The sequence below is a fragment of the Oryzias latipes genome, chromosome 7 (genome assembly GCF_053564925.1).
Source record: "Oryzias latipes strain Hd-rR chromosome 7, Olatipes_Hd-rR_3.1".
Classification (NCBI taxonomy): domain Eukaryota; kingdom Metazoa; phylum Chordata; class Actinopteri; order Beloniformes; family Adrianichthyidae; genus Oryzias; species Oryzias latipes.
In genome coordinates, this window is record NC_136243.1 from 22,359,895 (window position 1) to 22,375,902 (window position 16,008).

The window sequence follows — 16,008 nt, forward strand, 5'->3', positions numbered from 1 at the left end:
CACAATTTTTTTTTACTTTTTTTTGTTTTTTTTATTAGGAGTTTTTGACACTGTGATCTTATGGAGAGTACACTTCAAATGTCATTTAAGTTGGTGTTTTTACCCTTTTTTAAAAGCCTTAGACCTGCAGTCTGAGGCTCCAGAGTCTCGTGTAGCTCCTAACCCCTCTATAGTGGCTCTCTGGTTTAAAAAAAATAAAATAACAATAGTTTTTACAAGAAGGGTTAGTTAATTAGCATTGATTGGTTATTAAATAGTTAGGTTTACAAATGTATGGGTAAGGTGCTACTAGAAGTAGGAGCTATGTAAAGGTTTTATACATCCCTGCTGACATCAAGAGGCCTTCCTTTCTCACTATATGCTTCCTACAATACAGAAATTTCAGATACTAAGCAAAACTATGGTAAAAAAAAAAAGTTTGATCTTTTCTGATTGCTCAGTTTATTTCATATATTTAATACACATTTCCTTATGCTACACAGTAAGGTAGCTGCTAAAACATTTCTCTTTATATGCTTTTATTCATGATAAATAAATCAGAATTGTAATTCCTATTTACTATAAAAATGAATTAATACAAAGCAGTATCAGATTTTCCTATGAGACTGCGGCCCTCGATAGCTTTTGATTAGTGAGAAACAGGCCCAAATGGCTCTTTACTGGTAAAGGTAGCAGACCCTGCATTAGATCATGTACTTCTTGTTGTCATCTGATGTTGCAGATTTGTCTAAAACTTCAGAAAGTTGAAAAAAACAAAAACAAAGAAACATGTAATGAGCATTTGAAACTTTTATAAGTACAGCCTTCACTTTACCCGTTTGTAATTTTGAACATCAGGGCCGTCGGTTGAGGTTGTTTGGCCCCCATCCGGGTGTCGTCACGGTAACTTCTTATCTGGTATGGGTAGTACTGTGCTGCGTTGGACCAGCCGTTACATAGGTTGACGTTTGCTTCCCTCCCTGTGAGTCATCCGGCATTTTGATTACGAAACACACTGAACACACAGAGCTGGGGGTTACAATCTCTTCGCAAAGAGGTCATATCCAACTTTCTAATCCAGCTCTGCGTCCACACAGAACATCAAGACCCGTAATGCTCAGTGTGACGTAACAGTGGAGCTGAAACTGCTGTATAGCATGTGTTTCTGCTAGTATATGGCTGCTAATCTATCAGCTTGGTGAGAGCATTTGATCTGTGCGCTGTTTGAACTGGAGCAGCACTAATCAGAATGCTAACCTACATTCATTAAGAGGCTTCAAGTGTTGTGAGAGGTGCATCCCGCATAAGCAAAGAGTATTTATAGAGCTGTGAGTGCTCATCATAGAAGGAATGCAAAGAAATGCGCATTTTTAGTACGTGTTTTATTGATATACAGTTATGTCACAACTTTGTCCTAAAGTGCATCATAACCCATAGCTGCTTTTTTTTTTTCGTTTTTTGCTGACTCGGTTCTGGACACACACGCAAAACGTCATCTTTAATTTTCAAGATATGCTCAGGAGATAAGGCGACCTAAAAAAAAAAGAAACTAAAAGAAAAAAGCAAACAAATCTAACATTTTATAAGCAAAGTGGTCTATTATTAGGATTTATGTGCCATGAAGTCGTTATGAGCAAATATCTCTGTCATCTTGGCGGATTTCCTGTCACATGCTAAATTAGTTTCAACAGAATATCATAACTTTAAACATTACAGTTGTAAAAGCTCCTTACAGATTTTGGATTTCACACCACATTATGCATCCAACACTCTGCAAGAGAATAAAAAGAAAAAAGGGACCTAATTATTAAATATGGAACAATTTCCAGGTAAGCAGAGGGTTTGCTGAATAATCTGCTCAGATTATATAAAGTTCTTAAAAGCTTTCAGTGTCACGTCATATAGGATTTGTCTCAGGCAATATCATAAATGAAGGAAATCTGTAAGCAATTAAATAATCACATTGCATAAAGCTTCAATATTAGGCTCTATCGTCTCTCTGAAAGTCATGTCATGACAATGTACACATCCCTCCATATTAATCAACATTTCTGAATAATCCTAGAATTTCTGAACTCCCCTGCTAACATTTCCATCAGAGGATAGAATTCTGAGATGTTCTATTCCTTTAAGCCGTCAGACTTAAGTCATGTGATACTGCGTTAGTGAGAAGCCCCCCCCCCTCAACGCAGTGCTGCAAAGAAGTGAGTGGCTGAATCCTGTGAATGGGGAATCTTTCTGCTTAGCATTCATGTCACAGCGCTGCAGCTTCATTCAGTCCTTGGCTCCTCTCAGCTCTGCCAGACTGTGTCAACCTGAGGCATCTGCAGAACATGTTTGACTCCCACGCTGATGTGGACCTGTGTTCACCAGGCACAACGCTGTACAAGAGAAATATAGAGATTAAAGTAAAGGGGAAAAAACAATCTGTTTCTGCAGTGGGTTTCAAAGTCTGCCTACTGAACTGCATCGGTGACACATTACACGGCCTCAATTCAAGTACATTCAAATGAAGCTCGTTTTGTACATTACCTATCAGTGTTACAGCGCTTCATTGTTGTTGTGCAGTTTCAGTCAGCAGGTCTAGTCTACAAGTGATCCAATTCAAGTCCTCAGCACTGATCAACCTATGTGCACAAACGCTGCTTAACATTAAACGATCCAAACAGCTGATTCTAACTCAGAAAGCTCATCTAGAAAAAAATGTTCATCAACTTAGTGTTTAATTAGACAGTTGGATCGAACAGCATATTTCATTCGATCTTTATTCCTAATCCCTTCTTGATCACTAAGACTGTCTTTAGTAAATGGGGAGGGACGCGATGAGGCAAACATTCAGCCACAGCTCTACATTGCACGTCGTCCGTCTAATTCGAAGCCACCAACAACCTAACACAGTGATTTTTTTTTTGCAACACCTCAGATATTAAAAAACTTTAAACTGGTTAATGAGTATTTGCATGCCTAAATATTACTTGCCCCTTAGCTTTTTTTTCTGTACCTGATATATCTCAAATTTAAAATAAATGAAATCAAACCACAGATAGAACATGTGTCAAGAATATAGTCAAACTAGACAACAAATATCATTCCAAGTTTATATCTGCCAGGCATGAATATTTTTCCTATGTGGTTGGATATTGAGTTAGCTCCCGTATAGTTTGATTGTCTATGAACTAAATGTCAGAGAGAGGCACCATACTGAAATGAAGAACAGTGAAACAAACTGGTACACAAATAAAGAAGTCTCTCTATATAAATATAAACTCTAAAATAGTCCAATAACTATGGAGTTGGTCAGTGATTGATCTGTGCATACATTAGAAAAACGGCAGTTCCTTCAGGTCTAGATTCATCATTAATGTTCCAACTTAATAACTCCGCCCACTCCCACCATCCCAGTGCAGATCTGCATCTAAAAGCAACTATACGGGTCTATAAAATGCGCATAAAAGACAGAAGGCACAGAAACACAAGCCCGCTGTAGACCGAGGTGGACTGACCACTGCAGCGCAGACGGGCGAAGCTGCGCGTCTGCAGGGGAGCAGCTAGAAACTTGCAATGCAGAGTTGGATTTATTCGCTGTATTGTCATTGATGCGTTCGTTAAGGGCTCCCGCAAACGAATGGCGGGGTTGTCCTTCACTCTCCCTGTGGGCCCCGTTACAGACGTAACCACAGACCTGTTCGGTCACAAGAGCCAGAGTCACATTCATGATGAGCTGGGAAGAGGGGGCTCAGCCGAGTTCCTGAGTGCACCCCCTGCAGGATAAACCTGCTTTCGCCCTTTTGATCTCAGGCCTAACTACCTTCAACGCAACTGATCTAAGCAGCTCTTTGATGTCACAGATGCCAGGCCTTCCTTCTTTCTTTCCGATATGCCTCTTCTTATTTCAGCTTTCCCTGTGTGGTCTGGTTTGTCGTCTTTGACGGAGGACTTTCCGCCTTTTGACCGATTTGCTTGGCCACAGTGTTATTTGTCATTGCGCTTCCTCCGGGCCTCTTCTCCTGTTCGCCCGCGGCTCTGGTCCTGCTGGTGCTGCGCTGGATAGAGAAGGTCGTTTTAATGGGGAGGAAGGCTTTGCCCCGCGGCGTACGGAGATCCTCTCCGATGTTAACAGTCAGGTTGGTGTAGAGAGGTTCCAGCTCTTTGGAGAGCAGCTCATAGGTCAGGGAGTTGAGGCCATCAGAGCGCCAGCTCAGCCTGGTCCTTTTCAGAAGGTCAAATCTAGAGCAGGAAATATATCGTGTCACATTTGTGAGCTTTTCAGCCATTAGACCTTAACATCAGAGATTTCCCCGGCAACGCCTATATAACGCATGCTCTTTGACACGCTGTAACTCTTCGACCATTTGTCGGCGTAAAAAACAAGTTTAAAAAGATTAAAGATAAAAGATTATAATGAATAAAATCAAAGACTAGGAAAAAAATTTGGTTAAATTAAGTTTGTTTGTTTATTACTGGAAAAATCCTCAGCAGCAAATCTCACAAAGTGTTTGTTTGTCAGTGTGAAAGGCCAAAAACATTTCTCAAAACATGGAAAATCCCCATCAGGTTCAGTTAAAAACAAACTCCAATGATTCTGAAGGTACCTGCGTGGATTCTGCTCATTGCCTTTGTCTCCTTTATGCTTTATCATCTTGTAATGACCAATGGCCACTGGGGGGCGCACAATCTTCATCCCAGACAGCCGGACTCTGAGTGATCAGCAACAGAAATGTCACAATAAACATCAACTATCAAGAATAAAAGCTGCAAAGCTTAATATACTGGAAACTGTTTGTGCTATTTTATGCCTGACCTAAAAGAAAAACAGACTACTCAGTCTATAAAGTAAGCAGAACAAGAAAAAAAGCAAACTTCTATTATCTTTCCATTCTTGCCCGTGCCCACATCTTTGATCCAAAGTACTCAAACATGATGCAACTGCATGGATTTAAAGAAGCAAACATTGTATGCAGACACGTTGAACTACTTGAGAAGGGTATACACTTTTTTAGGTGTATTTAGTTTCACAAAATATTTGCGAAATGTTACAGGAACCAAAAAATTATGAGATGGGAGCACAGAGAAGAAACGAGAAAAATGACAGAGATTGCAGTCTGTTTAGGAGGTGGCGTGAACCAAGCTGTGCAGACATACCCATGGAGCCCATTCCAACAGACTTAGAGCAAACTGATGGCGATGGAAGGAGATATGAAGATGACAGTTGACAGCAGAAAACGGGAATTAAAGTTCAAATTGAAAAAGAAGAAGTATGGAAAGTATGAGGATTAAAAAAGCGCAGAAAATGGAGATGAAAAGTGCAGGATGATAAAATAACATAGCAAGCCATTCGTGCAGACCTCTTGTGTTTATGATGCATTCTGTCATCTTGCAAGGCGTGCACCTTCGTCTGACTCTTCCACTTTACCTGGCAGCTATGTCGTCGTCTTCTCCGCCCCAGCCCCAGTACTGGTTAGGGAAGCCGTTCATCTTCATGTACTGGTCTGGGGTCACTGCAGACACCCCACCAAAATACTGTGGGTACGGCAGCCTGGCAGAGTCACATCATGTCCAATCTTGAAAATAATGTATTAGGGAAATGCATAGGAACTGAAGACCGCTCATGTGCTCTTTGGCCCGCCTGTCTTACCTGTATCTGAACTTATCCATGGCCACGGACAGATGCATGGGGAACTGCTTGTGACAGGTGTAGGTGTTGTGGTCGTTCTCAGGCAGCAAGTCAACATCGTGGAGGAAAATGCAGCTCCAGTCTTCATCTCGGAGAGCCTCCCGCACCCCGACGTTCAACAGTTTGGCCCGGTTAAAGGTACTGTTCCCCCACTGAAGACAGAGAAGCGTCGGCAGATTGAAAGATGGACACGCTCAGGTACTTCCACAGGAGCGAACACAATGCACTCTATGTAATCCCTTTAACACTTTATTTCATATCACCTTTGTTACACAACACTGGAGCAAGGTTTGACCCTAAATATGAACACCCTTTAGGATGATTGGTGGCTAAAGGCTTCCCTCCCCGCCAACAAAAGAGGATTATATCATTCTGCAGGATCCAACTGCTGATTAAAATCAAAATCGTCTTACTCAGTCTTACTAGTATCTTGCAAACACAGTAATTAAATAAGTAAAAAGTTTGCATTCAAATAATCTGGCTAAAAAATCTTTTTTTTATTTTTCAAAAAAATGTAAACACAGCATTTATAAATCAAAGCTTTATAAATGCTGTTGCAGCACAACTATGGAAGTTTTTTCTGTCATAATTTAAAGTAATATGCAATTCTCAATTGACAATTCTATATGCAATTCAGGTTTGGAATATGAAAATACACGTTGCAGTTCAGAATTCAGTATTAAGATTTACAATTCAATATGACAATAAAAAAATTAAATAAAAACAAAATCAATTATATTTTAAATGGGTCTTGGGTTTTTGATGTTATAATTCAAACAACAGTACATTTTGCAATTTACAATTCCACATTTAAAAAATGACATTTCCAAACATGGTTTGCTTTAAATTCATTTTAAAGTAACTTTAAGTCTATTTCATTGTAAAATGTCATGCTGTTTGTAAAACAGCGCCCCCTGCTGTAATGCATTTTCATTTGCAAAGCATTCCGCTTAATGTGTGTTCAACTTTCAAATTGAAATGCAAACTGTCAGACTCTCATCAGGGCGGGGCCTTCCACCCTCATTCATTTGCTAAATCCCTCCTCCACTTCTTTTGGTCGATCAATTAAAAAGACTCAACTAACCAATGAAATTATTCGGCATCTGAGGTTAGAGAAGAGAATCTGTATCTGCTAATGAATTAGCTTCTGTGTTTCTGACTACAACTGTGTTGCAGCTCTGAAGAGATTCTTTGCAGCACGTCTTTAGGGCTACTGTGTCCTTAAAGACACAGGTCCCCAACGCCCGGGTTGCAGACCAGGGGTCACCTGGTACCGGGCCACAAAACAGAAAAAACAAACAAATATGATAACAGATTCTTTCCGTATTGTTTATTTTCTGATCCTGAAGAAAGTTTTATTTTGAAAAAACTCCCAGATTCTGTTCAGCAAATCTGTCGGTCCAGTGACATGAAGCGGCTACTCCGCTAACTTAGTAGCCCAAAACTAAAAAGTTTACAAAAGCCAAACAATTAAAGGTTTTTAGAAAGTTTCTTTAGGAAGGAAGGATAGAGACAGAAAAAATAAAATCCCAGAAAAATAAAGCTGCTGTTTACAGACAAAACCCGGAGTCTTCCTCCTAATACGGATTTATTGAGACAAGCGCTCTCACGTAGCAGAAGCTGCTCAGTAATAATTTGTGTTGACTGATTCCACTGTTTCACACACGCAGAAAATAAAGTTGCAGACGAGGTGGATTCCCCAACTGCCTATCTAGTGCTGTTCAAATGCAATGCATTGTGGTCTATATTCACCAATCTAGTGAGCACAGACTTCTGTTTAGATCTAGATGGGTGACGGAAAAGGTTAGGTTTGTACAACAGACGTGTTTGGAGCTGAGAGGAGGAAAGCTCTTCTATCCTCAGCATTAGGATCTACATTTGAATTGTGACACCATAACAGCATAAAATGTATAATGCAATAGATTTTCAGGTACTTTAAAATGAATTTAAAGTGTCATTTTTAATATTGAACTGTAAAATGCAAAATGCATTGTTGTTTGAATTGAGACAATTTAAAATGCAATTGATTTTGTTTACATTTAATCCTTTTTATTGACATATATAATAGAAAATTTACATACTGAATTTCCAAATTGCAAAATATATTTTCATATTCCAAGCCTGAACTGCATTTTGAACTGTCAATTGAGAGTTACATCTTCTTCTTTCTCTTTCGGCTTTTCCCATCAGGGGTCGCCACAGCGAATCATCCTTTTCCACCTCACTCTATCATGGACATCTTCTACCCTAACATTAGCCAACTTCATGTCCTCTGTTAAGACATCCATATATCTCCTCTTTGGCCGTCCTCTTGCCCTCCGGCCAGGCAGCTCCATCTCCAACATCCTTCTACCAATATATCCACTATCCCTCCTCTGAACATGTCCAAACCATCTCAGTCTGGCTTCTCTGACTTTGTCGCTAACACAAGCAACATGAGCCGTCCCTCTGATGTACTCGTTCCTTATCCTGTCTAACCTGGTCACTCCTAAGGAGAACCTCAACATCTTCATCTCTGCTACCTCCATCTCAGCCTCTTGTCTCTGTCTCACTGCTACCGTCTCTAACCCATAGAGCAGAGCTGGTCTCACAACTGTCTTGTACACCTTTCCTTTGAGTCTTGCTGACACTCTTCTGTCACACAACACTCCTGACACTTTCCTCCACCCGCTCCAACCTGCCTGCACTCGCCTCTTCACCTCTTTTCCACACTCCCCATCACACTGAACTGTTGACCCCAAGTACTTAAACTCCTGCACCTTCTTCACCTCAGTCCCCTGTAACCTAACGCTTCTACCTTGATCCCTCTCGTTCAGACACATGTATTCTGTCTTACTACGACTGACCTTCATACCTCTTCTTTCCAGAGCAAACCTCCACCTCTCTAGCTGTTCCTCCACCTGCTCTCTACTCTCACTGCAAATTACAATGTCATCCGCAAACATCATTGTCCAGGGAGATTCCTGTCTTACCTCGTCTGTCAGCCTGTCCATCAGCATAGCAAACAAAAAAGGACTCAAAGCTGATCCTTGGTGTAGTCCCACCTCCACTTTGAACTCCTCTGTCTGACCTACAGCACATCTCACCACCGTCATACTTCTCTCATACATGTCCTGAACTACTCTGACATACTTCTCTGCCACTCCAGACGACCTCATACAGTACCACAGCTCCTCCCTCGGCACCCTGTCATACGCCTTCTCTAAATCTACGAACACACAATGCAGCTCCTTCCGACCTTCTCTGTACTTTTCCATCAACATTCTCAAAGCAAAAATGGCATCAGTGGTGCTCTTACGGGGCATGAAACCATACTGCTGCTCACAGATCTCCACCTTCTTCCTAAGCCTGGCTTCCACTACTCTTTCCCACAGCTTCATTGTGTGGCTCATCAACTTTATTCCTCTATAGTTGCTGCAGTTCTGCATGTCACCCTTGTTCTTAAAGATCGGGACCAGAACGCTTCTCCTCCATTCCTCAGGCATCTTCTCACTCTCTAGAATCCTATTGAACAACCTCGTTAGAAATTCCACTGCTGTCTCTCCTAAGCACTTCCATACCTCCACAGGTACGTCATCAGGACCAACGGCCTTTCCGCTCTTCATCCTTTTCAGAGCCTTCCTAACCTCATCCTTTCCAATCTCTGCTACTTCCTGCTCCACAACAACCACATCTTCCTCCCTTCTTTCCCTGTCATTTTCCTCGTTCATCAGCTCCTCAAAATACTCCTTCCATCTTTTCTGTACACTCTCTTGGGTTGTTAGCACCTTTCCATCTCTGTCCTTAATCACCCTTATCTGTTGCACGTCCTTCCCATCTCTGTCTCTCTGTCTGGCTAGTCTGTACAAGTCCTTCTCTCCTTCCTTTGTGTCTAACCTGTCATATAGCTCATCGTAAGCCTTCTGTTTGGCCTTTGCCACCTCTCTCTTCACTCTACGCTGCGCTTCCTTGTACTCCTGTCTGCCTTCCTCAGTCCTTTCTACATCCCACTTCCTTTTAGCCAACCTCTTCCTCTGGACGCATTCCTGTACTTCCTCATTCCACCACCAAGTCTCTTTACCGTCTTTCCTCTTTCCAGATGACACACCTAGCACCTTCCTACCTGTTTCCCTGATAATCTCTGCTGTAGTTTTCCAGTCCTCTGGAAGCTCATCCTGACCACCCAGGCCCTGCCTCAACTTCTGCCTAAATTCCTCACAAGTTTCTTCATTCTGTAGCTTCCACCACTTGGTCTTCTTTTCTGTTTTCCCTCTCTTCTTCTTCCTGACCTCGAGAGTCATCTTACACACCACCATGCGGTGCTGTCTGGCTACACTCTCTCCTACCACCACTTTGCAGTCATTAACCTCTCTCAAATGACCTCGTCTACATAGGATGTAGTCCACCTGAGTACTCCTACCTCCACTTCTGTATGTCACTCTATGTTCCTCTCTCTTCTGGAAGTAAGTGTTGACTACAGCCATTTCCATCCTCTTTGCAAAGTCCACCACCATCTGTCCCTCCAGATTCCTTTCCTTCACACCAAACCTGCCCATCACCTCCTCATCACCTCTGTTGCCCTCACCAACATGCCCATTAAAGTCTGCTCCAATAACAACTCTCTCTCCTCTGGGAAAACTCTCTATGACCTCATCCAACTCACTCCAGAATCTCTCCTTCACTTCTAACTCACAGCCAACCTGTGGCGCATACCCCCTGACTACATTCACCATCACCCCTTCAATTTCTAACTTTAGGCTCATCATCCTGTCTGAGACTCTTTTCACTTCTAGAACACTGTTTACAAACTCCCCCTTCAGAATCACTCCTACCCCGTTTCTCTTCCTATCAACACCATGATAGAACAGTTTGTATCCTCTTCCAATACTACGTGCCTTGCTGCCCTTCCACCTTGTCTCCTGCACACACAGTACATCTACCTTCCTTCTCTCCATCATGTCTGCCAGCTCTCTGCCTTTCCCTGTCATTGTGCCAACGTTAAGAGTCCCTATTCTCAAACCTATGTTCCTGCCTTTTCCCTTCTCTCTCTGGCCACGGACCCTTCTGCCTCCCCTCTTTCTTCGACCAACAGTAGTCAAATTTCCACCGACACCCTGTAGGTTAACAGCATCGGTGGCGGTCGTTGTTAACCCGGGCCTCGACCGATCCGGTATGTCTAAAGTGTTGTGGATGATTCGCATGGTTATTTTGGCAATTTTTACGCCGGATGCCCTTCCTGACGCAACCCTCTCTATTTATCCGGGCTTGGGACCGGCACAGAAGTAACTGGCTTGCAACCCCTGTGGCTAGATTAATTGAGAGTTACATATTACTTTGAATTATGACTACAAAAATAAAATTCCATACCCAACATTTTCATATTAAAATATATCATTTTAAAGCATATTAGAACAATAAAAACAAATTTTTTAGAATGCATCAAAATTCATTTATCTTTATAGTTTTTTTTCATATTTAGGCAAAAGATAATTATCTTTGTACAGTTGTTTTTTTTTCCTTTAGAAAACGTTCAGGATATGAAATGGACCTTGTTTGATTTTACTGCTGCTTCTGTCAGACATCCATTCATCTATAGTTCTCATTTTTACCTGCAACTGTGATTTCATTATAAAAGGTATGTCAGGGATTCTAGATGAAGAAACAAAATCACGTGAACTGTTTCTTTGAGGCCCATCAGACTTTCACTTTAAAGTGAAAAGCCGGGGGAAATTGTTTTCTTGTGGCCTTTTTATTACGATAGAGGACATTTATAAAGGAAATTAGGTTTAAATTGCATTTCTGAGTATTTCTTTATTCAAATTGTGAATCAGGAGCAGAGGAAACAAACGCAGTTGGGAAAAGCTTGTAGGTTTGACGTAGAAGTTACAGTCGCCGAGCCACAAGCTCTCTGCTCTGCCTTATTCTGTTGCATTCACTTGTAGACAAATAGATACATGTATGTCTTTGTTTTCCTCGTTTCCTCGGGGTGTGAGGGGCTGTAAGCTAGCGGGAGAGAGTGTAAACAGAGGGGCGATGGGGTTTGCTCCGTGCCAACAGTCACGCCCACAACTTGGAGGCAAATTTCTAATAACCTTCTGCCACTCTGTAGAAGCTATGTCCACGAAATCGACAAATGTTTAATTTATTTTGGTAAGAAACGGCATAATCATAATTAAAAGACTGCTGGAAATGCTTTTACAGAAGATCAAAAGATTATCAGAGTGGGACTTTAAGCAGATCCTTTACAGATTGACCTATGAACCAACAAATGGACCGACTACATTACTAGAATTTATTGCTTTTTTTTTCTGAAGCTAGGATGTTGTATCAGGCAAATCATGTCTAGTCTGGACTTCAGGTTCTCCACCCCTACTATAGCAGAAAGCACCCATGACATGAGCTGAAGAATCCTCTTTCAATGATCTTCAAATTAAGTTTCCTTTGAAAGTTCCAACTCCTTAATTATATCTTTGCAAAAAAAAAAAATGCCTAAGAAAATGCTCAAACCACAACAGAAGCATCCACATGACACGGATTTCACTCCAGCAAGAAACAAACTCAATGTAAAGATAATCTCATTGCTTGACTGAAAAGAGGAAAATCAAAACATTGTAAGGGATATTTAAAATGTTTTGATCATGCTGATTACAACTTGATGAGAGAAAAGAAAACCCTCCCACGCCATTTATTGATGGTCAAAACATCAATAAATGGCGTCATTTTACCATTATCTGAATGAATTCATCAGTATAACTTGCACATAACTCAACGATTCCTCCAAACAGGTAGTGTCTTTTATGTAGGTCAGTAATAACCTTAACATTTACATTTTAAGTCTTAATAATGATCCATTTTTGCTCATCTGCAGACACGCGCGCAGTCACTGACCTGCTGTACGATGTAGATGCTGTAGTGGATCTGCTGCCTCTGCAGGAAAGGGTGGAGGTGGTAGAGCAGGGCGCGGAGGTGGGTCTGCCGGTTTCGATAGGGCACAACTATCGCCGTGTGGTGTCGGGGTTCACAATCCGGAGGCCGATAGCGCCCCCCTGGCAGCACTAGTGGGTTTCTTAGTCGGATTTCCTCCAGCGATAGAGGAGAGGAAAGATGGACCGCAACAGGTCCAACTGCAACAGAGACGGAGAGGGAGGAAAAGCTTCAGGTTATGAATCTGTATAACATGCTATCGTCACGCATGTATGGGGCCTTTCTCTCACCCAGGAGGGGTGAAGGGATGGGGCAGTCTCTCAGTGGCGGCCCTGATGCAGAAATTCCAATGCCAGAGTTGCGAGGTGGGGGAGGAGGAACCCCTAGCTGGCTGAGGTTGGTGTAGACGTCATGAGGTCGAGAATAATCAAACTCAGGCTCTGTGCTGTGCACCAGAACAGACACTAAACCTCTGAAACCCCCGAGGGAAAAATACAGCACAAACGCAAACTGGAAGCTGATGAGCAGGGCGAGTGTGCACGGCGAGTCCAGGGAGCGCCCACAGCAAGCCATGCTAGGAAGACTGGAGAGGTTCAGTAGAACATCTGGTGAGGAAACTTGACGGAGGTGGAAGAGGAGGATCAGCTGACAGAGGGAGGTGCAGGGAGAGGAGTAAAACAGGCAGGGAAAGGCAGAAGGAGAGGAGGGGCCGGAGGCAGCCCAGAGTGCAGCTTCAGACACACAGGAGGTGAACATCCGTGTCCAGGTGTGAAGAGCAGTCGCAGGGATGCTCCATCAGCTCTGCCATCACCTTCAGACACTGTCAGAAGGAACAGAAGGCTGCGTTAGAGAATCCCTAGCGCTAAGACAATGATAGTCCTCAGCAAAAAGTAACCTGTAACTCTGGACGGTCTCTGCTCTACCGTCACCTGCTGTTCCAAAATCCAGCTGCCCTTCTTTTAACAGGGACCAGACGGTGTGAGCATATCTCTCCAATACTACGTTCTCTTCACTGGCTGCCTGTGTCTTTTAGATGTGTTTTGAAGATTTGACTTCTGGTTTTTACTGTGCTTGTCCAGCCCTGTGATGAAGATCAGAAGGTCTTGGTGGTTCCCAGGACTTGGCTTGTGTCTAAGGGTGACTTTAGAATGCTCTCCCCCTTTCTGTGAGGTCTGACAGACCCCTCAATGATTTGAAATCCCTTTAAGTAACGCATCCTCAGGCTTTTACCCCCGTGAGTAGATTTAGGAGGCCAGGGTGTTAGCTTTTTTATTGTATTTTATTGTTTTGTGTTTTTAACTTCATTTTTACTTACTTGTACAGCACTAATAACAAGTACACTATAGAGACCAAGTACACGGAGTTTAAGAATTTTACTAACTCCATGCTTTAAGTTTACGATATATTAATAGTAAATAAAAAGCTAACTTTAATTATACTGCGTCACTTTTAGTATAAACGAAGAATATTTGTATTATACTTAAAAATAAAACTTTTTGCTGAGGGACCCTCCAAAAACAAAAACATAAAAAAAAAAAAAAAAAAATGTTGTTGTTTTTTATCAATATTTTCGGAATCTGGTGTTTATTGATAAAGGTGGTCGAAACCCGCCATCACAGCAAAAAAAAGTAACTGCAAACAAACAAAAGAAACTTTGAAATGAAAGAAACGCTGCAAATGAAAAGAAATGCTGCTGCAAAAAAAAGCTACAAATAAAAAGAAATTACATTGCAAATAAAAGAAAAACTACAAATTAAAAGAACTGTTTCTACTGCAAAAAAAAGATGCAAATAGAAAAGCCACAACAAAAGCGGATTGTTGATGATTAATATTAGTATTACTGTGGTTGTTGTTTTTTCTATCAGTAATAATCATGCTAACAATAATCTAAGGTTAAGGTAACAGTTATTTGAATGAAGGTGAAGTTGTTGTTTTTTATTTGCAGAGTATTGCAGAGTTTTTTGTTGTTGTTGTTGTTGTTTGCAGTTACTTTTTTGCATGCGATGGCAGGTCTCAGTTGCCGTAATTTGAATATGTTTTGCCTGCATGTGATGGCTGCTTTGCTTCAAAACAAATCTTGGTAATGTGTTGTACTGTACAGAGTAAAAGCTCTTACGTGTAAATGATACCTTGTTTTGACTGGATCAGATTAAAATCTCTCCTTGATCAGAAAAAGGCTTCCTGCTCATCTCCATCTCTTCCTCCTTTCATCATCAGGCTTCCTGCTACAAAAAAAAAATGGAGAAGAAGAAAAGAAAAGAAAAGAGCAACTGAATGAGAACAGAATGTTAGCTAATGTCACTTGCCGTCTGTTGTGAGCTAAATTTGGTTTGGGAATGTCCGGCAGCTCAGATCAAAAGCGAATTGCTGCTTTGTTTAGAAAGGATATTTTAAGATGTGAAATTGATGTAGAAGTTTTATGCAAATGAGGTTTTTTTTTTTTTTAAAAAAAAAAAAGGTTCCCTCCTCTGCTCTAATTGCATTCCATGAAGATGCGTTCACTGCACTAGAAAAACTGGGAAACATGCTACATATTCTAATAAACGGCTACATCGTGTAAATAATTGTACTTGAAGAAACAGTAACGCTATCAGCACAGCAATCACTCAACTAGCTGATTAGCCTGTTTACCTTCATGATTTAGCCTTTGAGGGCTTTTGTGTGCGAAATGTAACGATAACAGAGAAAATAAGCAATTCGGCGATGAGGCTAACTACAAAACGTCTCACCCTGCCTGCTTTAGGTGTCTACAAATAAATATTAGCATTTTGGAGCTTCAGTGGCGTCCGGCTGTAGCGGCCGACTCACCAGCACATCCCTGCGACATGTCAAATCCAGCTCCCGGCTTCCGCGGAGAAAGGACGGGCCGCTCCTGCTGCCGAACACCACACAAAAATTGCCCAGAGGCAGATTTTTTTGCAGATGCTCGTCGATCCTCCCCCACCGAGCCACAGAACCTCTATTGTGCCGCTTATGTGGAGCTTCAAATGCTTTCACATGCAAGGGCATCGCCGCGTATCCGTCCTGTGTCAACACAGGCAAGGCAAGTGCACTCTCTCCCTGTGCCTCAAACGAACCACGGCCACGGATAGCGAGGCGCGCGGCGGTGACGCGCGCGGCGGCGCGTTTGAAAACGCAAAGAGAACGGCCTCTTTGCTGCCACGGATTTAGATTAAAAAAATGCTCAACTAACTCTTCATGAAAAAAATACCAAATTGTGATCTTTTTATATTTTAAAAAGGAGTCAAATTTGCAAGTCAAGATGAAAAAGGGTTGAAGTTGAGTCAATTAATTATTTTCCTAAAACATTTGGGGTGTTAAAGTTGATTCTCTTTTTTTACAGGTACATACCAATGTCAACATTTTTGTGTTTACTGAAATGCATTTGCTCATTTTGAATTAAGTTGTTTTTTAATCAACTTTATTTTATGTGGAGGCTGCATGTAGAGGCC

At 41.7% G+C, this 16,008-nt stretch overlaps 1 protein-coding gene across 4 annotated transcripts; it reads right to left on the bottom strand.

Moving 5' to 3' along the window:
- Window positions 1–1,346: 1,346 nt before the first annotated feature.
- b4galt3 (UDP-Gal:betaGlcNAc beta 1,4- galactosyltransferase, polypeptide 3) lies at window positions 1,347–15,702 on the bottom strand. 4 transcript variants are annotated; one of them, XM_011477162.4, is made up of 8 exons: window positions 15,365–15,702; window positions 14,686–14,781; window positions 12,847–13,376; window positions 12,521–12,756; window positions 5,615–5,805; window positions 5,393–5,515; window positions 4,572–4,676; window positions 1,347–4,206 (listed from the first exon to the last, which is right to left on the bottom strand). In XM_011477162.4, the coding sequence occupies exons 3-8, from the start codon at window positions 13,310–13,312 to the stop codon at window positions 3,867–3,869; spliced, it is 1,461 nt and encodes a 486-aa protein (XP_011475464.1). In that variant the 5' UTR covers window positions 13,313–13,376; window positions 14,686–14,781; window positions 15,365–15,702; the 3' UTR covers window positions 1,347–3,866. The 4 variants fall into 4 exon arrangements, with proteins under 4 accessions (XP_011475464.1, XP_004070786.1, XP_011475465.1 ...); XM_004070738.5 differs by having other exon boundaries at window positions 14,686–14,778; window positions 15,365–15,671; XM_011477163.4 differs by having other exon boundaries at window positions 14,673–14,781; window positions 15,365–15,661.
- Between the last annotated feature and the right edge of the window lie 306 nt (window positions 15,703–16,008).

Bases quoted from the DNA above. Each gene is read 5' to 3' on its own strand.
- b4galt3 (XM_011477162.4), bottom strand. From the start codon at position 13,312: ATGTTCACCTCCTGTGTGTCTGAAGCTGCACTCTGGGCTGCCTCCGGC. The intron at 12,757-12,846 runs GTGAGAGAAAGG...TCTCTGTTGCAG, and splicing joins CATCCCTTCACCCCTCCTGG to TTGGACCTGTTGCGGTCCAT. The intron at 4,207-4,571 runs GTACCTTCAGAA...TTCCTGCTCTAG, and splicing joins AATGAGCAGAATCCACGCAG to ATTTGACCTTCTGAAAAGGA.